The 24,129-nt window shown below is 39.9% G+C and overlaps 1 protein-coding gene across 3 annotated transcripts in view; it reads left to right on the top strand.

Annotated features, from left to right (window-relative positions):
• Positions 1-20,552, top strand: part of arhgef3 (Rho guanine nucleotide exchange factor (GEF) 3) — a 28,555-nt gene extending 8,003 nt beyond the window's left edge. The window contains exons 2-12 of one of the 3 annotated variants that reach the window (XM_083971899.1): positions 892-956; positions 5,148-5,210; positions 13,496-13,603; positions 13,782-14,039; positions 14,129-14,191; positions 14,299-14,395; positions 15,820-15,896; positions 16,007-16,264; positions 16,597-16,767; positions 17,497-17,686; positions 18,495-20,552. In XM_083971899.1, the coding sequence (XP_083828025.1) occupies positions 892-956; positions 5,148-5,210; positions 13,496-13,603; positions 13,782-14,039; positions 14,129-14,191; positions 14,299-14,395; positions 15,820-15,896; positions 16,007-16,264; positions 16,597-16,767; positions 17,497-17,686; positions 18,495-19,276 (2,132 nt within the window). In that variant the 3' untranslated portion in view covers positions 19,277-20,552. Of the gene's footprint in view, positions 1-891; positions 957-2,172; positions 2,585-5,147; positions 5,211-10,587; positions 10,680-13,495; positions 13,604-13,781; positions 14,040-14,128; positions 14,192-14,298; positions 14,396-15,819; positions 15,897-16,006; positions 16,265-16,596; positions 16,768-17,496; positions 17,687-18,494 lie in introns of those variants that run through there. The other 2 variants (XM_083971900.1, XM_083971901.1) reach the window with 2 other exon arrangements.
• The last annotated feature ends 3,577 nt before the right edge of the window (positions 20,553-24,129 follow it).

The raw sequence follows: 24,129 nt of genomic DNA, 5'->3' as shown, positions 1-24,129 counted from the left end.
TGCAAAATGTGTGTAAAGCAGAAAATATGTTTAAAGTTTTGGAGACTTGAAAAGAGGTTTTGCTCTCTGTGTGTCAGTTTAAATATTTGTGCTATGCATCATGTCATTTTAGTATGTTAGCAATTGGAAAAAACTGTAATATAACCGAAAACCACAACTAAGGGGGGTGGGTGCTCAGGTGGAATGGCAGCTTGGCCTTGGTTCGATCCTCTGAACCTCTTCCTGATGACCTGAGGCTGCGTCTGGAAGGACATCCGGCAGAAAGCTAAATCAAATATGCAGATGGCAGTGGCTGTGCGGAGCCCACATAGGAGAGGCTGAAACACAACAACAACAGCAGCAAAAATATACAAACTGTCTGGTCACTGGAGAGATGCAGCGGAAAATAGGCTTTTTGCCCAGAGTGAAGCTTGTCAGTCTGTGTGATGATTTAAAGCAGTGTTTTCCCTGCTCTTCGTTCGTTCCCACATGTAAAATGATGTTGTCACTGGTGTTTGTGATCACTGCTTCCGCTGAGATCTCCTCCTCATGAGACTTCACTTCTCCTTCTGTCTGTAAGGGATGTCCAAAGTTCAGCTGACAAGGCTTCGTTAGAACAAGTCATAGACAAGAAAATACAGATGTTATTGTTTCTCTTGTATTGCTCTCTGATAATAAATGATAATGATCTTTATTCACATTGCTATTAAGAAAACTAAAGACTTACCTTTTACCTAAGTACCTTTTGAGGCATTAACTAATGGTTGCTGTTATTTTTGATTAATTTCTGAATGTTTCACAGATTATTTATTGATTAATCTTCTTTCATGTCTTCTCTGACTCTGTCTTCCCACCCTGTCTTCCACTCCCCTTCTTTCCCTCCTTCATGCCTCCTCTGTGTCCCGCCCTCAGGTCAAAGCCGCAGGAGAAAACTTCCTCCATCTCTCTTCTCTCCTGATGTCTGGTCCTTCAGAGGGGTAAGAACAGCAGCAGATTCATGTTATTCACTGCATCATGAAAACTGTGCAGCTTTATAAAGACAGAATCCTCCAACAACGTGACTCATTTTTCCTAAGTAGTGAAGGAGGAGATGGAGCGACCCCGCCTCAAACGTTGAATCACATTTACTGCATGTAGTTTCATCAGTGATGGATAGCTTGTAATATAGTATGAAACAGATAAGGTGACAAATTAATTAATTTACCCAAGTGCATATTCCTATAATAAACCAGTGATTATTTCCATTTTGGAGAATGGTTTATTTGCCTTTAGGTTTTAGGAGAAGATATGTGACAAATGTGCTAAACTGTTTTAGTATGGCCGTGAATTCCTGCATAAGAAGTAATGAAAATCCACCCAATAGATATGTCAGTTTGAACAAGTCCCAACTCTGGGCTGAGAAAACACTTGAATCCCACCTGCATTTACTGGGTTAAAAATGATCAAATCTGTCCCTCAGAGTGGCCTGGCCTTCATTTGTGAAGAACTTTACTATGATATAAACTGAGAGTTATATAAAATTCATCCCCATACAGTCGTCTTGAAGAAGGAAATTAGCCATGGAGACGAAAACAGTTTTTGCACCAGGCTATAAAACATGTTCGTGAAGCTGGACATTTTAACATGGGAGTCTGTGGGGACTGTCTCAGTGTCGGAGCCATATACTCTAGTGGTCATGAGAGGAACTGCAGCTTTTGGTTCTTCAGTGTTGGCTTCAGATGTCCATCTTCAGAGACAAGAAGAGCAAGGAGTCCTGCAGCACGCTGCCTGGTGTCAACATCTGGAGTCACAGGAGACATTGAATAATAGATCCACTACTCCACTGTGGCGGTTCTCCAAGAGGCAAGAGCAACCTACCTGTCAGTAACCTGAAGAAGTTGCAGAGCGTGCAGGTGAACTGAGGACAACTGAAGGCAACAAAGAGACACTGAGCTTTGATTTATTTTTTCCCTGCACAGAGCACATCAGGGCTGAAACCAGTAAATGACCGTGACTCAAAAATAAACCAAAGTTTATGTTCTTTGTGTGTCAGGGACTCTACGCTGGTGTCTCAGTGTCTCCTGTAGACCCTAATTATAGACGCCTGTTTCCCCCACCGGCCGTCACTTCCTGTTTGTCCAACACACACACACACACACACACATTGTGAAGGGTTCCTGTTCCTGAGGGTCTGTAGATCCACTCAGAGTTTGACCTGATGTGTAGAGGAGTAGAGACGGGAGGTGAGCGGGGAGAACCGGGTAGATAACAGAAGGAGAAGTGAGAAAAGAGGAAGAAGAAGAAGGAGAAGAAGGAGCACTGGAGGAGACACACTGGAGGAGAAAGAGAGGAGAAAAGGAAACAAAGAAAGGAGAAACAGGAGAGTAGCGATGTGACTGTGAAGGAGGTGATTCAGAGGAGGAATCTGTGGAGAAGTGACTGCAAATGTGGAGCTGCACGTGAAAAGAAAAGGAGAGCTGATGTGACTGTGGGGTGAAAAGAGGGGAGACGTGGAGGAAGAGGAGCAGCAGATGTTTGCAAAGCGAGGCGATTAAACCGCTGTAGCTGTGTGCAAGAAGCAGATCAGGTCCTGATGATGGGCTGCTGTCTGTTTGTTTACTACCGGGTGAGTTTGGATCCCACTGTTTCTGTCAGAGATAATAAGGTTCATGAACGCATCACAGGCTGAGGACAGAAAACCTCCAGAGCCGTCGTCCTTTTGTTCTACGTTGTGTTTGTTACTTCATGTATAAGGGTTGTGCAGTAATTATAATTGTATTATACAGTTCAATGTGACTTTTTAATGTCCACACACTGGGTCAGGCAAACACAGCTATAGTTTATGCAAAGGTCAATAGGTCAAGATTAAATGGGACATTACCTAACTCAGTACAGATCAGTTTTCATGCAAACATATACAAACAAACAAAACAATGATTATTCAAAAATCATGAATGAGAGCACAGGAATAACAGACCCTGATTAAATAGGCATCACACTACTGATTAAACCTAATCAAAAAAAGTTCATTTTATACATTACCATAATGGTAGATATTTTGTAGTAAGTATTTAAGTTTGAATTCTGATCCAAACAGCGCTTCATTTTGGTAGATAGTCTCAATTTCCTTTCTGTCCTCCTGACTATGAAATGTAAAAAACAAACAAACAAACTTTATAGTGTGTGTGGTTTAAGTTGAACTTTTGTGGAGTTTTGCAGTTTTTGCAGCTGGACTTAGAATTAAAGAGTTAAGATTAAAACATATTTCCAAATGCAAATTAGTTAGTTGGTCAAAGTTTGTCCTTTTAGTATAAAAGTCCCTTAATGTGCAACAGACCATATATGGAGTGGAGGAGCAGGCTCCTCCTCCTCCTTGTGGTTTCCATAGTGGCCAGGAGTTAAAGGTAAAGTCTGCCAGGTTATATAACGTCCGGACAACAACAAAGTCTCCACACAATACTGAACAAACAGCCGACTTCCTGCTATTGTTATTCTCTGCTAGACTGATCGCATATCCTCCACCTCCTCCTTTTCCACCTCCTCCTTTCCCTCCTCCTACTTCTCCTTGTCCTCCTCCTCTTCCCCCTCCTCCTCCTCCTCCTCCTCCTCCTCCTCCTCCTCCTCCTCCTCCTCCTCCTCCTCATCCTCCTTATCCTCATCCTCTTCATCCTCTTCTCCTCTTTCCTTCTCCTTATCTTTCTCCCCTCCCTCTGCCCTAACCTGCAACTCCTCCTTTCAACATCTCTCTCTCCTCTCCTCTCTTCTCCTCCTCTCTTCTCCTCCTCTCCTCTCCTCCTCATGTCCTCCCTGACCTGCTTCATCAGGTGTTTGTTTGTACGACTTCTTCCTGTTGTTGTCGTCACGGGAACTGTTTTGTTCATTCTCATGCCGTTGCACCTGCGCAGCTTCCCGCCACATAAATAGTGGTTGCCACAGTTACCACAGAAGTTGCCTATCCCAGACAAAATTTGTGATGAACATGGGACATTATATAAATATAATAGATCGTTTCCTTTACCCTTTATCCTATAGATATACTCATTAGATAGATGTGTAAACTGACCGAAGTGATGAGATGGAAGCTGACGGAGCTGCAGGTTTCGACTTCATCACAGTTTTTTATGATGGCTATGACCTGTTTTTCAATACTTTTAACACTTTTTCAAAACTCTTCACACAGTTACCACAATATCAGCCTGTGTGGGCTATACAATTGACACAAAATACATACATTTTACACATTTAAAATTTGTTTTAACTGACACACAAGCTCAACTAAGACCAAACAGTTACTGCTAAATTTTCAATTGCTTTCACACTGTTTGTCCACACAGAAAACCTCAGAAAGCCGAACCTAAAGGCTGAAGAGAACATTCGTTCACATTGTAGACTGAATTTAATTTATGTCCTGTATTTTGTTTCATTGCTTTTGAAAAACAGTTGATTGAACTAATGCAAATACATCAATCACATCTGTGTGTACTGAAACATCTAGGAATCCCACTCAGGTGTTGAGGTTCTTTCAGTCACATGGCCTCTTGTTTGAAAAAAAAAAAAAAAAAAGATAGGGAGAGGAAAACAGAACACCGGCAGATTAGCAGTGACTTTGTACTTTTTACTGCATTTTTTACTGTTTGTAAATTGCATTGTCACACTGAACAGCTGCTATGATGTAGATTTTCTTCTTCTGCGGTTATTTTCAGTTGTATTCATCTTGCAAAGCTGCTCTGAGATTGGTTGTTCACTTTTTATAGTGTTTCCAAAAAAGGAACAAAATACCTGCATTTACTAAACCCAACAAAAGCAAAATGTAGAGAGGTTCAAAGGAAACTACAGCACAAAAGTCAATTAATGATCAATACACTATTGTGTTGATTGTAAACAGCAGATCTGACACATGTAAAGTGATTCAGTCTATGTTATTGCATCAGTTATTAGTGTGTTCTATGACAATGGGCTGTGACTACAACATGAGACAACATGTGTCAGTGTTTACACTGTGTCATTTTGAGCAAGAAATGAACCGTTTTGGGAAATGTGTGTTTTACTGTAGGTGTGATGTGTGTTAATGGGTTATAATGATCTTAAAAAACTGTAATTCACTTTGACATTAAAATGTATGTTTTAATGGTTCCTGTTGCACCTGTTCTACCTCTAACATTGTATTTGTTGTGTTTTGTGCTTTGCAGAAGAAGAGGAAGCAGGCGAGCAGAGATGCCGACTCCCTCAGTCTCTGCAGTCTGGACATCAATGTAAGTTCAGCTCGTCTTATCAAGAATGTGTGGTGTCAGCTTTGGTTTAGAGTAAGGGTTAAAAGCTTCAATAAAAGTTGAAGTTTATATCTATATATGTATATGTATATGTGTATATGTATATATATATATATAGCCTATATATAAAAGAGGAATTTAAAGTTGTGGGTGGATTATAAGATAGTAATGCACAGACATGAAAAAACCCCAACCCACTTAAAGGGGCAAGATAACCATAGAAAAACAACACAGCTCTGGTTGTTTTTCTCATTTTATGAGAAATGTGTCTTTGTAGCTGTTTGTGTCTCTTTGTGGTTTTTTAACCTACAACAACAAAAGTTAAGACACATCAACTGAAACTCTGACCCCTGGGACCCTCAGAAATCCATCACTAACTAGTTCAGGGTTATAATGTTTAGAGGCATGCTGATTATTTCCACCTCCTAAGTTCACGTGTGTGTTGCGTTGTGTTGTGTTGTGTTGTGTTGACAGGAGCTAGCTGGTTAGCATGGTAACTTCAGTAGAAGAAAATAAGTGATAGAAATAGAAGCAAAACAAACAACACATGTAACTGCTGGTGTTGGAGACAGATGTTGGTCAGAAAAGGAAGTTTGATGCTGAAGTTGCTGAACAGTTTTATTATAGTATTATCAACCTGTTGAGCACCAGTAATGCACTTTGAACTACACAATGCTCTTTGAATACACAAATAATGGCTTATTGATTTAATTGATTAAAGACAGCGTGCTAACAGATGTGTACTTTATAGACCCTAACCTAATTGTCATGTAATATACTGGGGTATGAACACAATGTTCCTTACTGAATTTTTACAGTTCAGTATGATCCATTGTCTGCCAGCTTTGGTAATGTAGGCCTACAGTATAAGCAAAAGACAAAGCTACTATAGCATGAGTTGGTTGAACTTTCAATTAAGGACAATTAATTACTTACAACAACAACAAAAAAAGGAATAAATGCAGAGGGTATGTACTTTATCCTGACTGTGTCTTATTGTACATAAGACCCCCTGGGGGCCTCGGTCCTCATGTTGGACCCCCTGTCTGTTTTTAGCCCTCTGCCAACAGCCCGTTCCTTCCCGGGCGTTTCCCTCTCGGCTCGGTCTAACACAGGATGTCCACCCTGTTCAATACACTCCAGTGTGACAAATAGACCCAAACCCACCGCCGGGTCTGTGTTGCTACAAACCAGCGTTGGCAGATACTGAACCACGAATAAATTACACTCTATTGTTCCTCTACTGTTACTCCCTGTGGCTCAGTGAGTCACATACACTCACATTGTGCCTTTACTGAAAACCCGGGACCCGGAGGCGACTTTATCTGATTTAGGGGTTGAAGGTCAGGACAGATGTTCATATTTCTGGAGCAAGACCATCTTTGTCTGGAGTGGAGACATAAACAAAAGCTCAGATCACATAGCAAAGTCTGGTTTGACAATATTATTGATGTCTTTGCTTGAAAATGACTGAAAGTATAGGTGGATTATCAGAATAGTTAATACATTTTTCACCATCCATCAGTGAATCGTTGCAGCTCTGCAGGTAACTAACAACAACTAAAACAGGGCTCCTGCCACCTTTCAAAGTGTTGCTTATTAACTATGGAGGTTTCTGTTTGGCACCATTGTGGTTATTGACTTTGTCACTGGTTTAATTAAAATCTGCTGAGCCCCTCGGGGTCACATGGTAGATCAGAACAGTTATTGATTTGTTTTAGGGAACCAATGTTAGAAAACTAGTGTGAGAAGACACTTCTATGTGGAGGCAAAGAAGACTGGCATGTTTTTTTTTCGTACTATATCTGTCAGACATCGAGAATAAAAGCAGGCAGATATATTTTCTTATATATGTTCAAAGTTTTAAAAGTAGTACATCTTTTTTTTTTTTTTTTAAGAGAAGTCTGTTTTCATTTCTGATTTCTGTCATTGATTGCATTTTCAGTATCTGCAGTTCGTGTCTGTATGTGGTTGTGATTTACGTAAGTGAGACCACTCTTGACTTCAATTTCTCTGGAGTTATGGTAACACAAATGCATGGAAAACCTTTGGATCAATTGTCTTGCCCTTTGGGTTTGGATATTATGAAGGTTGTTATAGGATTTTTCAGAGGTTTAACATTTGTCAATTTATGTATTATGCTTTTAAACATCTATCTTCACCAGTATGATTTCATTTAGTGGCTCTTTGACCCTGGTGGTCTCTGGGCGTCCACGACACACTGTCCCATTTACAGACAATGGAGCTGAATCAGCGGGGCAGCTTTTGTCAGCTAAGCATTAGGTGTGCTCATATTAAGTCGGAGCGAGGTCAGTGATGATATTGTGACTCACAGTTTTCGAAGGAAACCATGACAACGTTCTAAAATTAGCGCAAGGATCAAGGTTGTTCTGATGCCCCTTTGATGACACAGGAAGGACTGTACTGTCTCTCTATTTTTAGATTGACTTTATTTTTGTAATATTTCCTTTTTATTTCCCTTAAAGGACATTGCATCAACTTCCCCTAAATTTAACCATCACCTTAACTATGGCCACTATAATGTACTCCCAGAGCCCACAGTGATGTCTTCATGTGCCTTGTCTACTTTCAATCCAAACCCCCCAAAATATTGAGTTTACAAAGATACTGTATGTACAGTAGGCTAATAGAGAAACGCAGCAAATCTTTATTTTATTTTTTCCTAATCTGAAAGTATTTTGATTAGTTACTAATAAGTCAGTTGACTGATTTTAATTTATTGCTAAAATGCAAAGAAAGTGCAGGTTACAGCTTCTTAAATGCCTGATAATCTGATATTATCATAAAATAAATCTCTTTGTATTGTTTGTTAGTAGGCATCTTTCACCACTTATAAATATACAATACATAAATATGCAGGTATACAGTACTGTGTATAGCAGTAGCGAAGTGTCACCACTATTTTGATAGTTATGGACATTTTGAGGAGCAGGCAAGAGGAAGTTATTTTCTGCAGATTAATAAATAATGAAAATAATCATTATTTTCAACTCTTTCAACAACCCAGCTCTAACCCTATTTTGTTGTCCCTGCATGAAGTGTGGCTCTGTAAATGTGTATGTTGTTTTGATGTGTTGTCTGTGTGTGTACATGTATGAGTAATTCAAATGCACACACAAACACACACACAGTAATTAACTTGAAAACTACTGGAAAACCAGGACAGAGGTTTAGCTGCCTGCAGGCAACCCCACTATCTCTCTGTCTCTCTGTCTCTCTGTCTCTCTGTTTAATAATTACGACTCAGTTCGACATTGACTGGTTGATGAACTGAGCTGTGTTGCAGCACCACCAGCAGAACCAGTATCAGCTCCAGTAGCATTCAGGGTCATGATACTGGGTTACTTGAGGAACACTTCATAAACAAAAGGTTCCTGTTGTTGCTGCTTTGTTTGTGTCAGTTGTTTTACTTATAAATCCTGTGATGAGGTTTAAATATATGATGCACTGAAGTAGATTTAATTCACAAACACAGCACAGGCTGGGCCAGAGGACATGTTGCCATTCACACCTGCTGATTTATTTTCACTTGTATACTGAACCAAGGCCCATGGGTAAATATTTAAAAAAATGGCTGGCTGGCTGGCATAATGTAGTGTTGTGTTATTATAAAGTGTCTGTGATTTTCTAAAATAGCTGAACTGTAGTTTTTTTTTTTTGCAAACTTTACCCAAAACAAAGGAAATCTTGCATTTGTCTGGGACTATTTTCAGTGGTGGATTAGTACACATGTTTTTGCTCTAGTGATTATTTCTAGCCACAGGACGATGTGTGTGGGATTTAGTCAAAACAAACTAGTCTGTGTTGCTGTTCACTGTGCAAAAATGTGTAGGGCTGCCAAAGTTGTAGTGATAATAATACATTAATGAAAATCCCCTTCAACACCAGCCCACAGTTTTTTTAAGGCATAATTTTGGCATCTTCTTTTATATTATACGTTCTATAATTGGAGTATTTTTTCCTACCAAATACAGTGACCTTGAGGGTTTAAATTGATCACAGTTTGGGTTAATGTATTGTTAAGTTATATTTGCATAAGCAATTTATGTATCCATTATCACACACTTGAAAAATATCTCAATAAGGTACACTTTGACGAGTAAAAATGTGTGATAAATTTGTGAATAATCGTGATTAACTGTGAACACTCTTGCAATTAATTACATATGAATATAATATAATAAGTGACTGACAGCCCTGATATATGATAATAATCTTTATTTATAGCATTTTTTTGAACAAAGTAACAAAAACTGTTTTAAGGAAGAATAAAACAGTAATTAAAACAGAACATAGGAGAATGAAACATAAAAACAAATATATGACAACATATAAAACATATCAAACATTTATAAAATAAGATAATAGTTCACCAGAACTTCTGTCTGATGTGGTTTCAGGAGAGAGATAAGCTCATTGTTATTTGTTGGTCTTCTCGTAGGGTCACTTCACAACAAGAGAGATACAAACCTTATCTAAATCCTATTGTATACAAAGCCCAGAGTGGTGGGTGGGTAGAGGTAAAAGGAGAAAGAGAGGAAGGAAGTAAAATGAGTGAGTGGACGAGTGAGCAAGTGATCCAGTGAGTCAGAGGGAGAGAGAGAGAGAGAGAGAGAGAGGGAGAGAGGGAGCATGAGCAAGCTGTGAGTGTTAAAACAGAGGGAGAGTGAGACGATCATCACTGAGAGGTCACAGCATCAACAGGATCATTTACTGGACTCTTCAGCTGAGCTCTGTCAGCACCGGCGTCCACCTCGACTCTCAGCTGTTTGTGGACTCTGCTGGTCCCGGGTCAGACCTGGATCCTCAGCTCCTGTTGGTTTTAGGACAGCACTGTGGATGGGATGTTGGTAAACTGTGGGAGCTCGATCCAGATACTTCACTGGTGTTATATAATCTGACGTAACTTCTGGTACCAAACCTTCTCTGGATGTGTGTAAAGGTTCAGTCAACCAGAGCTTTTTGGATACTGGATACGGGATCTTTATGGACACTGTGAAGCTGCTGGACTCTGGACCAGAACCCGGCTTCCTCTACACACTCTGACAACTTTTTGGATACTTAATCGGTGTTGCTGATATTTCAGTGTGTCCACTCAGCCTCTGTTCTCTTTACTGGTGCTATACTTAACTATACCAACTATCTTGGATTATAGATCTTTGTATCAGACAATTTTTCAGCCTCCTTTCCAACCTCTTCTGAACACTTACACCTGGATGCTCCAGCATCACCAATCTCTCCCTGGACACTCTACCACGCTAAAACGATTACTCTCTGGGTTCTGGGAAAGGTCCAGATCGTGTGCTGGGCTCTGGTGAGAGCAGCATGGTGGCGGGGCAGAGCCCCCTCTGCCTGCTGGTACAGCACTTTAAGTCTGGATGCTCTGTGGAGGTCAGCAAAGGGCACAGCAACATGGGGAAACAGGTGGAGGTAAGACAGAGGAAAAGCGGCCTGGTGGATTTTTTTTTAGTTTAAAGGTGAAATGATTCATGAGCTCTGATTTAATGTTATTGTATGTTATTTATTCTGATTAATCTGATTTTCTGATCTGATTTGACTTAATCTGATTGGATCTAATATGATCAAGTATCTGATAGTAGACTCGACTTGAACTTGTGAACTGATGACTCATAATTGGACTCAGATTTGCCCTGTGATTGTGTTTGGACTGTTGTTGTTTTTATGTCTGTAGTAATTTGGCTGAATATATAATTATTTAATGTAGCTGGATGTAGTGGAGTCACATCCTTGATCTCTTCACAATCAGGCGTTTTGATGATAAAATACAGAAGCTAAAGGAGTCAAATTAATCACAAGGTGAAACATCAATATGTTGCATAATCTACTGGTCTCACTGGGAAAAATATTTTCATTAGAAATATTACTGAAAAAGTGAATCATTTGAGCCTGTGGGATATGAGTAACACAGTGACATAATGTTGTAGCTCTGTTTTTGTTTCTATAGCAAAACAAACATTTTGAAACCAAACAGTATCCACTTTAGAGGACAGAAACAGCAAAAATTATCACATTATTTACACAAACCACAGACTTTTCACCATTTATTTTCCCTAAAAGATGAATTAAGCAGTACACTGAGAATCTAACCAGCTTTGTTCTAGTGTAGTTTAAGGATGTACTAAAGAGAGTAAAACACAAATGTAAAGATAAAACATGAGACTTATGGGATGCTGTTACAGGAGTTATTATTGACCTGGGGGTACAGCAGCCTCCTGTAAACTTTCTGCAATTAGATAACAAGTCTGTTGTTGACTAACAGCTGAATTGATCTTTGTCAGATTGAATCAACTGAAGCATCATCACACACACACACACACAAACCTCACTACAACATGTCCAATGGAAACTTTTATTTCTTATTTAACATCCAAACTGAACCCCGTCATCCTTTTAACACACAACAGTTATGTCTTTAATAAATACAACATCATTGACAGCTGAAAAAGAGAAAAGACCTTGATAACAGTTCAACAAGTTTATTTACAGATTTACGTAAGACTCATTAGAGCAGTGTTTTTCAACCTTGGGGTCGGGTCGCCTGGAAATCAAATGGGGTCACCTGAAATGTCTAGTAATTGAGAAAAAAAAATACTGATAAAAATATATATTTTTAAACTAATTATTACTCTTTTTAAAAGTATGATTAAAACACCACACACAATCTTAAACAACTGTATACTTTCTTGAATATAAATCGAGTTCAAATAAAATACAGCATATAAAAATATCTTGATTGACAGCCGTGATCGTAAGGTCACCAGAAATTTGTGATGTCAAAATGGGGTCACAAACCAAAAAAGGTTGCATTAGAGGCTCTTCTGCAACTTGAAATGATTTAATATTCGCAGGTTAGGATGATCTGAGTCCAGCTGTTGAAAACTGTCCTTCTTTGACTCAATCAAGTGGTCGAGGACAAAACAAAACAATTAAAAACAAAACAAAAGAAGAGCCTGTTCTTTTGGTCCAGTGGTTCCTGAGCACTGATGGAAAAAAAGTTTGATGGTTTTGCTGTATTCCAGTAGGTCAGCTGACTGTGGGCTGCAGGGCACACACACACACACACACACACACACACACACACACACACACACACACACACACACACACACACACACACACACACACACACACACACACACACACACACACACACACAATTGATTTATTGTAAGTCTGTATTCAGGACAAGCAGCTTGGTGGTATTTTCACGCACACAGAGACCAACCCTGATATTAGACCTGATATCTGTGTGTTTGTGTGTGTGTGTGTGTGTGTGTGTGTGTGTGTGTGTGTGTGTGTGTGTGTGTGTGTGTTGGCAGGGAGGAGAGGGCTTTGAATCACACTATTGTTTAATATTGCAGTATATCAACAAAACAGAGTCAGCTTTCCCGCAAACTGCTACAGTACATCATCTACAGTACACACACAAACACACACACACATACACACGGTTGTTTAAAAACTTTCAGAGCAGACGTTGGTGTTGAGACTGACTGGAGAAATCCTTACCCAAATAATCATTTAGTTCTGTGTTTATTGCAACTGTCAGACACTGATTTAGTTCCTGCGATAGTGATTGTTTGATAGTGATTTTTTAAATATCTGTCTCCTTTTAAGGCCTGGAGCGAATGTTTTGTTGATGGCATTGTTTTAGGGCTGTGAGTGATGCACTGTTGTGATAAAGAAAAAAACCATGAAGTTCCCTTTAGTGAGACATCTTAAAACCGTTTCCCAGTTTTTTGACATACATAAATCCTACATGCTGTACATAATTGTACCAGTAGTTGTAGTGGAAGCATGTGGTTTCTTTGGTTTTTTGGGGGATCTGTGATCCTGACCTGGACTCACCACCTGCAGCTGCTGGTTGAGTAGTGACGATGGACCAGAGATGTTCCTGTATGTGCAGAACATTTGGACTTTAAAGTGGGCTGTCCTAAAGTTTGTCTATAGTGTCTCTCTTGTAAACACCTCTGGGGATGTCTTCTTCTCATTATACATAAAGCCTTCAACAAAGCGTGTTTGTTAATTCACAGAATATGAAGAAATGAAATATTATTATGACGGGATTGAGATGTTATCGTCTCTGGCACGGTGGCCCGGAGGTCTGTGTGAAAGTCATCTGAGCTGAATGTGGCCTCATCGTCCGGGCTGCGGTCCTCATGTGAACACGTGGATCAAAGGACTGTTGTTTCTGTGTGATAATGTCAAACTCTCCTCTTCCATAGGAGCCCAGCACCAAGCGCAGTAAAGCTGTGTCCAGGGTGACGTCTCTGGCCAACCTGCTGCCGCCCGTCAAGACAGCGCCGCTGAAGAGGATCAGTCAGACGCTGCAGGTGAGCTGCCGATCGGATCAGATCAGATCAGCCTCCCCCGGATCACATGTTCTCCTCCTCCATTACAAGTGGACTCATGTGTCCTTCATCTGGCTCCAGATGTTGAACTCATATTAACAATAAAAGGAAAAATAAATATTGATATTGTTTCATAGATGCCTCTCTTTTGTTTCTGCAGCGCTCCATCAGTTTTCGTACTGACAGCCGGACAGAGAGAGCCGCTCCTCCTCCTCCCCCTCCCTCCTCCTCAACAATGAAGACGCGCGTCATCTCAGCGACTCTCTCCAACCCCTCGTCCTCCATGACTGCAACTCGGGGCTCCTCAGCAACAGCCCAAGCTGCCAAGCGCCGGGACAGCAAGCTTTGGAGTGAGACGTTTGATGTCAGACTGGGAGCAACACAACCTCTGAGCCCAAAGGAGATAAAACGTCAAGAGGTGAGAAACTCCTCTCTACGATATTTACTTTGTGTTTTATCTTTAACTTCCTTCAGTTAAACAAAGTCTCTCTCTCTCTCTCTCTGCAGGCCATATTTGAGTTGGCTCAGGGCGAGCAGGACCTGGTGGAGGATCTCAAGCTGGCTAAGAAGGTAAACAGTGTCAGACTGTCCTCCCACATTCAATCCACAGCACTGATATTATCTTAGCATGCTCATGTGTGTGTGTGTGTGTGTGTGTGTTTGCTCGTGTCCCTCAGGCCTACCATGACCCGATGCTGAAGCTGTCAATCATGACTGAGCAGGAACTGAACCAGATCTTTGGTACTCTGGACTCGCTGATACCACTGCATGAAGGTAGGACGGAGAATCTCACCGTAGTTACAGCATCACACAGTAGATCACAGGGACCGGGCTGTAAACGGACAGCAGCCTCTGTAGTGTGTGAAACCCCACTCAAACATGTATCTCTTTATATTAATCTAAGCATAAATGTTATATTCTTATATACAAGTCATCAGCTTTATACTGTTACATTTTTGTCACCTTTCTTGTGTTACTGTAATATCTTATCTTATCTTATCTTATCTTATCTTATCTTATCTTGGGGTCTGGACATTTAACATCTTAATAGTGTGTTTGATTAAAAACCTTTTAAAATAATAAAGTAAATGTTATCATTTTAATAACCTTTCTCTCACTTTTCTTCTTGCATATTTTACTTAAAGGGATAGTTCACCCAAAATTCAAATTTCACTCATTATCTACTCACCCTCATGTCAACTAAGAGCTGTGAGAATTTTCAGAGTCCTCCGTTCCTTCTCTGAGTTACGGGGGGGTCTGCGCAGCAGTATTGTCCATATAATGGTTGTGAATGGACACCAGAGCTCTTCGTCCAAAAAGACACACCAAAAAACATCCAAATACCTCCATACTGCTCGTCTGTAATGTCCCTCTTGTATTGAAGCCCCGACATGAGAAATTGTTCCGCCGGTCAGTGCAAATCACGTGAGATTTGCACTTACACAGGCAGAGCAGTGAACTGAGACACTGGGAGCTTCCGCTACAAACAAGCTTAAAATATAGACTTATTTAATTTTTTTCGGAACAATTTCTCATGTCGGGGCTTCAATACAAGAGGGACATTACAGACGAGCAGTATGGAGGTATTTGGATGTTTTTTGGTGTGTCTTTTTGGACGAAGAGCTCTGGTGTCCATTCACAACCATTATATGGACAAATACTGCTGCGCAGACCCCCCCGTAACTCAGAGAAGGAACGGAGGACTCTGAAAATTCTCACAGCTCTTAGTTGACATGAGGGTGAGTAGATAATGAGTGAAATTTGAATTTTGGGTGAACTATCCCTTTAAGGTAAAAACATCTCTGTCTAAAGATCAGATAGAAAACAAATGCATATGGTGACGCAGGAGGGTTAGCATCTTTATGACTGAAAATACACACTCTGAAACTGTACAGGGAGCTCTGTAGAGAAAGCAACCAAAACAGCAAAAAAGCCCCCAGACTTCCATAATGAGTCACACTTTTTGAACTTTTATATGTTTATTGCATTTAAGCCTAAACTATGCAAAAATAAAAAAGTAAAAAAACAGACATATGTGGTACTGTAATATGCATACATATATACATACATAAATAGCCTAACCTACATACATTACCAAGATTCAAATAAGATAAGATAATGTAATAAGAAACAGATATGGGGGCTACAGCTGCTGTAGCTGCTCGGGGTCTTGACCTCTGACCTCTCTGTCTCTCCAGACCTGCTGAGTCGCCTTAGAGACGCCAGGAAACCTGACGGGTCCACAGAACATGTGGGACACATCCTGACCGACTGGGTGAGTGAGTGCTTCCCTTCACATTATAAAACACACCGAGTGTTTAATTACAGCCATTTAGTCTCCTACGCTCTGCAGTGACCGTGTCTCTGTCTCTTCTGTCCTTGCAGCTGCCCTGTCTCTCCTCCTACACCTCGTACTGCAGCAACCAGGTGCAGGCCAAGGCGTTGTTGGACCAGAAGAAGCAGGACCGGCGAGTCCAGGACTTCTTGCAGCGTTGTCTCCAGTCTCCCTTCAGCAGGAAGTTGGACCTGTGGAACTTCCTGGACATCCCCCGCAGCCGACTGGTGAAATACCCCCTGCTGCTCAGGGAGATCCTGAAGCACACAGCCAATGACCACCCAGACCGACAGCACCTGGACGAGGCGGTGAGGAAAACTCTGAAGCAATGGGAAATAAAATCAGCTGTGTGTGTCAAGTGTACAATCAAGAAATGTGTAATATACTGAATGTATAAAAAATACAAGAATAAAATGAATAAAAACAGCCAACAAAATCAATCTGGATAAAAATACGCAGCAATCTTGTAATGTCTGTAGCCTATTTTTTCCTAATGCAACTGTTTTTCATCATCATGCATGCACGTACTGTAGCTTGTTTGTTTCACCAACATTTCGAGGTGCTGTGGGAGGGGTTTTATAGGCTGCCTCAAACAAACACGAGACAGAGGAGATGAGTTAGATTTTTGTTTGCTCCACAGATGCTGATGGTTCAGAGTGTGGTGGCCGACATCAACAGGCGGACGGGGGAGTCTGAGTGTCAGTACTACAAAGACCGTCTGTTGTACACAGAGGACGGACAGAGGGATGAACTCATTGACCGGTCCCGGACCCTGAGCTGCCACGGAGAGCTGAAGAACAACAGAGGACTTGTCAGTACATTTCAACATTGTTACACACCCCATATTCTTTTATCCTGTGTTATATATAAAGATCAGAGGATTCACATTGTGATAACATTCAGTGTGATTGATTTACATGCATCAGAGGATTAGAGAATGCAAAATGTTTCTTCAGTGGAAATATTCAAAACAGTGGCAAAGCAGCTTCATTTGTAAACTACATTTAATACAGCAGGGTGAGTCAAAGTGCTTTAGACAACATTGAAATATAAAACATAATAAAGAGCATTTACAAAATGAGATTAACAATAAAGGAGTAGTAAAGAGAAGTAAATATGTGTGAAGGTGAAATATAATTCTAAACTATTTACAATTTAAAATGCACCCAAAAGTAGTCATTGGAGTGGATTTATTTGCATTGTGGGGCAACTTGAGTTAATGCACAAACTCAATTCACATTTTGCCTCTGTTTTGTTTAATATTCAATGTTTTATGGGTGAAAATGTGAGGAAATTAGAAACATCTCCACAACTCTTTTGTCACATTTTCTAAAGCTTTGTAATGTGAAAATGATTTATTTATAGATATAAATACAGTATATAGATACCTGTGTAATTTATTATTTTATCAAAGAAGAATAACAATATCAAGGAAGATTTTTTGTTGTGTGGCGGAAAAAATTCAAGTGGAGAGAAATTAACCTCCAACTCTCTCTCTCTCTCTCTCTCTCTCTCTCTCTCTCTCTCTCTCTCTCTCCAGAAGCTTCATGTGTTTCTCTTCCAGGACGTCCTGGTGATCACCAGGTCTGTCTCTGCGAACGACCAGCCTGTCTGCTACCAGCTCTGTCGCCAGCCCATACCCATCAGGCAGCTGGACCTGGAGGACCTGTCGGACGGGGAGATGAGAGTGGGCGGCTCCATCAGAGGAGCCTTCAGCAACAACGAGCGCAGTCAGTCCTGCACCAACATCACAGAGACACAAACAGTCACAGACACATTTCACTCTGTCACTCTACAGGCACAGACAGGATCCATTCACATGCATTCACCTGTTCTTTTTTCTTTTTCTCTGTAAAAACAATTGATATGACCCAGTTCCTACAACATCTGTTTTTGGACCCAACACAAATCACATCATCATTTTATTTTGAGAATATTTGTTACATTTTGGAGGAGGGAATACTCACAAATAAAAGACAATAGCAGGAGTACACACCCTCATTTCCAACTCGACACAGAACACGTTCCCCACTCTTTCTAAAGTGAAGTCAATATGTAACTATATTATTATTATTATTATTATTATCATATTTAGCATATTTGTATTTATGTAATATTAGTATTATTATAATTATTATAATTACATTGTTTTATCCTTATTATTATTATTATTATTATTATTATTATTATTATTATTATTATTATTATTATTATTATTATTATTATTATTATTATTATTATTATCATGTGAAGATACATGTAAGATTTGTTTGATGTCATTAAAAATAATGTCTCCACTGGAGAGTTTATATTTACACTATAAAATATGTAACTTATCCACAGTACATACCATGATCACAATTTTTTGTTACCAAATTTAGATGTTTGTTTATGTTTATGTAACATTTAACACAATATCCAGATGATAGATTCCTTCAGTTTCAACATTCAGTTTAGTAGAATTCAACATCAGTAAATTAAATGATAAAGTACCAAAACCAATAATAATAATCAACATAATCTGTTCTGTCTCCACAGCGAAGAACTTCTTCCGAGTTTCGCACCGCACTGGAGCTCAGCTGCAGAACCACTTCTTCCAGGCCAGTGATGCCTTCAACAAGCAGCAGTGGATAAACTGCATCCGACAGGCCAAGGAAGCTGCAGCACTGACCGGAGACCGGCCACCACAGACCGGGCCGTGTCTGGACAAAGAGCCAGGAGAACAGAAAGTGACACTTGATGGAACAGCACTGAGTTTGCGAAGTGATTCAGGGATTGAAGACGAGAAAGGGATGTGGGGGGAGATGGAAACTGGGCTGTGTTTGGGAGAAAAAGAAGGTCTGGTTGAAGATCAAGGTCTATGTTTAGGTAAAGAGGCGGAGGTGGGGTTGACTCCAGAGACAATGACAGACAGGGAGGTGGAGACAGGTTCGCCTGTGGATGGACAAACAGGGATGGACAGCGAGACGAGACTGGTGATGATGAGTGAGACAGAGACGGTGGATAGGAAGACAGGGCAGGGTCTCAATGATGAGGTGGGGGCAGACCCAGCGGCTGGAGCAGCCTGCACTGCCCTGGACGGGGGAGCAGAAGGAGAAAGAGAGCTTCTCAGTGGAGGTGAGAACAACATCCCGACCTCCCCTCTCTCCCCTGTGTCTCCCACTCAGGAGGAGGAGGTTGTGATGGAGGGAGGGCAGAGTGGAGCTAATCAGGAGGAGGAGGAGGAGGAGGAGGTGTGCATGGACACTAATGAGGTTGACCCACTGGAGGAGGAAGAAGAGGAGGAGGAGGAGGAGGAGGAGCTAAACCTCAGGTGCTGATACACGACCAGACAAACACAGGACTGGCCCTGCAGCGAATCAGATCGCGGCTGATGATAAAGATGATGATGTCACTGACAATAATCACTTGAACTTGTTCAGAAACATTAACCCAAGTGTTCCAGAACACTGCCACTGCTGTATCCTGGTAACCACGGTAACCACTGCATTCCAGAATGCCACAACAAGCATCGACCAGCCCCGGCCCTATGTATCTCTGGATGAACCTGGCACATACTGCCAAAAGAAACAAAACTTTTTTGGCTTTCCTCTGCAACTTTCTGAGTGTGTTCAGGAAAATGTTATTTATTTGCTTTTGAAATTATCTATCAGTATGGGGAAAAATATTTTTGGGCCAGTGGCTGTGGTCACATGACCTGTAGCTACAAATCACCTCACAGCCCAACAATGTTTTTCTTAGTTTGAGCTTGAGCTTAACGCATGTTACTTTGACTACTGCTGTATCCTAAATCAGTGGCATTGTGTTACCATAGTAACAACATGTCACCAGGTTAGAGGATGCAAGAGAAACTTTTCCCTGGCTCATTTTGTTCTAGTTTGCATCGCTAATATTTTGCTTCCTTACTTGTGTTTTGCACTAGACCAAACTCTGTTTTTCTGCCTATAGTCTTCACCTGTGCAAAACCTTTGTCACTTATTAATTCATTCCACAACTGTTTTTGATTGTTGATGTTTCACAGTGGAGCCTGTCACCACTGCTGGCACAAAGGACAGGTGTATGCTAACATGCATGCCAGAGCAAACTTACTATGCAATACACTCTCCCACCAATGGTTTCAAGCTGCAGGCACTAATAGCTGGTGACAGTAACAACCCAAGATGAGGAATTAAATGTGCTAAGCACATTTGTTAAACCTCCCAATAATCCATTGTTGTATTTGTGAGAAATGAGATAATATGTTGTCTTTAAACATTTTAACATTTAAAGACTTCATGAGGTCTTTAAAGACACACTGCCGATAGTTAAAATTTAACAAGCAAAAAAAATACACATCCTTCAAAAGATAAGATCAGATAAGATATGATGTTTACTGATCCTATAGAAATGAAATTCAAGATTTGCACAGCAGCACAAGGGGAACATATAATAACAAAATAAAATAAGAATAGAAACTATATTAGATATAGATAATAGAAACTGTATCTAGAATAAATAAGATCAAGGAGCCTCTGCTACAGTAGCCTATACTCTACCATCAGTTTCACTCTCAGGTATTACATGCCAAAGTTGTGAAGCCAATCACAAAACCCAGAATTTAAGTCAAATCAAGGGATGGTTGTAGAGTTGTGTAAATTAAAATTAAAAAATATGGATTTAAGAAACTTTTGGTGAATTAAAATGAAACTTGTGTAGCTATAACTGCCCCTTCACACTAACTTTCTGTTTCTGTTGTAGAGATCTGGCCAACACAGAGATAACACTAATTTCCATTGCTTTCAAAAGCAATAAAAACAAACTTGAATATCTAATTAAAGGGATTTGTAATTTTTCAGGTCAGTTGAAGTTTAACTTTCTCCTTACTCACTCTGTTTCTAAAACCTCTGTTTCATTGTTTCTTATAACCACCTGTACTGGTTGGGAACACTGAAGCAAACAGCTTTACACCCACTTCCCATGGTTAATCAAGTTCTTCATTATTAGAGGTTATCTATCTCTGAGTTTACATATAGGCCTACAACCACTTTTAAATGTGAGTGTTAATGTTAATTCGCCAAACAAACACAATGTGCTGTGAATAATAAGAACAAACATTATAAGTGAAAAGGGATTCAGGTCCAGGTTGCAATGACAACAGCACATGTGATGGCAATCACATGTGGGAAAGAGTGTGGAGGATGTGGTGTACAAACAACCATGATGTTTCTGTAAAAGAGCCTAAACTTGCATTACATATTTTTTATATTTTGATGTGAAATAGAGTTGTAGGATTTTGGACCCAAAGACCTTTTTTTTTAAGACTCCTTTAGCTCCTAGATTTGTTTCACAACAAAATTATTTTTATAGTTCACTTTTAGGGTTTGTTAAATGTTTCAGTACACCCACTGCAAACTCCCTGACCAGCATTACAGGACACACAGGAAAAAACTGTAGGAGAATTGCTGGTGGAGACCAAACCAAAGCAAAAAAAAGAGTGAGCACTGGCGTTCAACAGATGGACATAAATGTGACTCTAGGGGGATGAGTTGTGTGTGTTAGTTATAACAGCATCAGAAAGTGAGATGGTGTTGGCTGTTTATTTGTCAGCTTGTTTGATGTTTCTCCAGGTAAAATGTATTAATGGAGGGTTGGAAAAACTAAGGAAGTTACATAGAAACTGAAAAACAAAATGGAAATAATAATTTTCCAAGCTTAGACTCTCCTTGAGCTATCAGTGCCATGTGACTTTTCCTTCAAACCCTAACTTGTTAATGTTAATAATTATAAATGACTGCAATTGTAGCATGTCGTGTGTATTTCAAATGCATTAATTGGATCTTCAGTGGATTTTCTGTTTTTGACCATCCAACTGAAACAGCTGCTGTTACTGCTAAGCTGCTGATGCTGCAGGTGTATTGTCATGGCAACCGGAGAAGTCCTAACGGAGGGGTCTGTTGTTGTGTATGTACTGTATGTAAAGAATGTATATGAAGTTTGTCTGTATATGAATGTAGGAACAAAGCCAAGCGTGTCTGTTTGTGATATATGTCTTAACACATAACACATGGAGCAGGACTTATAATGTCTTTACATTATAAATGACTATTGTCAGAGTAGTTATCATGGTGATGGGTATGGATTATGCTAGACCACAGTGTTTCGGCCACCAGACAAAAATCAGGTTATATACCCATCTCAAAGAAGACTTACACAGACAAAACTTGTGGGAATGTGTGGACTGTCACAAGACCAAAACTTCAATAAACTGTCTTCAAAGAAGTCTGTCACTGAATGGTTATTGGTGTTTGCAAAAAAAAGAGTATTTTAATGAGGAAACAATCAAAATTTGAAAGGTTTTTGTAAATGAGTGCAACTGCATCAGCAGTTATAAACATTTGGCAATTAATGTTGAACATAAAATGAATGGACCTTGACCTGAACCCTGAGGAATACCATTAATACCATTAAACTGTTGTTAAATACTGAGGAATAACTACAATGTTTTCGTTAACATAAATAGTGTCTCATTGACAGTGATTTTGGACAGAATGATAGCTGTCATTATCAAAGGGTTCAGAGCGAAATTAGAGGTAGCAGAATGTCTCATTAATAACCATTAGCGTCTTCCTCCCAGCTAACTAAGGTACGATTAATGTTTCATTCACCAGCCCTTAACTATCAAACTCAATTAAACATAAATACACCATAAACCTAATGGGAAATGCTTAACCGGCATTACTGTTGAGTTAACAGCTACTGTAGGCCTACTATTATAACTGGTTTTAACCTGATGGAATAGTACTATCGTGCTTACATTTTCTTTTTGCTAATTAGCCTACTTGACACTTGAAAATTGAATAAACAAATGACGTTGTAAAGTTGTGTAAAACTTTGAATTTTTTCTTCAAGAGAACCCAACATAGATGACAGTGGTCAATTTGAACTAACTGATGCATCTGCTGGTGGTTGTCTGCTTTGCCTGGTTGTAGCCAGTCTTTTAAGTTATAGCTAAATAAGCCTAAATTATTACAGAATTCTGACAAAAAAGAGAGACCTATTCTACATCAGCCGTTATTGATTCAAAAATATTGTTACATATTTCACAAGTTCTTTTCTGATTTATGTTCAACATTTGTAGGCTATTTGTTTCCTCTCTGGAAAGAAAAGGGTCAGTGAAAATGATCCAATGTTCAAGTTTCAAGAGTGGACCATTTTTTAACATCTGTAAATTAATGGAAATCAATGGCTTCAGGGGACTGAGGGGAAAACAATATTAAAACACAACATCAAGCCCGTGTTTCTGGCAAAAATGAAATTCCACATGTCACTGCTCTTGAATTTCCCTCCTGAGTCTCCTTCAAAGTTTCATCAAGAACTAGTAGGTGTGTTATTGCCAAATCATTTTACAAAATATTTACATACATATTACAATCCAATGATCAAATTGATTGTTTTCTGACCAGAGGTGTTATGGCAACAATTCAAAATCTGTTTTTGTGATTGGCTGGTAATATATGAATTGTCCCCTCAGCATTTTATGTCCCATATGAGAGGGTAGCTACCTGTTCCCCGGGTCCTATGTTCCATGTTCCCCGTTTTTCCCAAAAAGGGACCTATGTTCCCCACTGTTAAAAGCTGTTGCTGGTCGATGGACTCTCTCTACTTATCTGGACTCTATCTACAGCCTATCTGGCCTGTAAAGCCTCTACCTGGTCTTTTTTACTAAACTTAACCAACTCTTTCTTCATTGCCTAAACCCAACCAATGGGTCAATTACACTTCTCACTCAAAGTCACAACTCAACTTCTCTCTCAAAAATAGGCAAAAATATCTATGATGCCAAGTCACTCACAGCTCCACTTCACCTCTTGGGGAAAAGCGGGGAACATAGGACCCTCTTTCTAAAAAAGGGTCCTATGTTCCCCAGTCCGGTCACAGCGGAGAAACAGGACCCTTTTGGGGAAAAGCGGGAAACATAGGACCCTTAGAGAAATAAAGCTTTTCTGTAATTATTTAATCTGAATTGACCTAGGCTAGTTGTTTATTATGTTAGGGAAACTCGTTTCCATTTAGAGTTGATATTGTAGTTAATATGAATATCCAGGAGATGGCAGTAAAGCAGTGTCCAGTTCACCAGCGGCCGTGATGAAGCCTCAGCGAAGAAGACCTGCTCTCAGGAAACATGGCGCGGGTT

The sequence above is a fragment of the Trachurus trachurus genome (assembly GCF_905171665.1).
Source record: "Trachurus trachurus genome assembly, chromosome: 5".
NCBI classification, from domain to species: Eukaryota; Metazoa; Chordata; class Actinopteri; order Carangiformes; family Carangidae; genus Trachurus; species Trachurus trachurus.
Note: the sequence above shows the minus strand (reverse complement) of the source record. Positions and strands in the feature narration are given on the sequence as shown.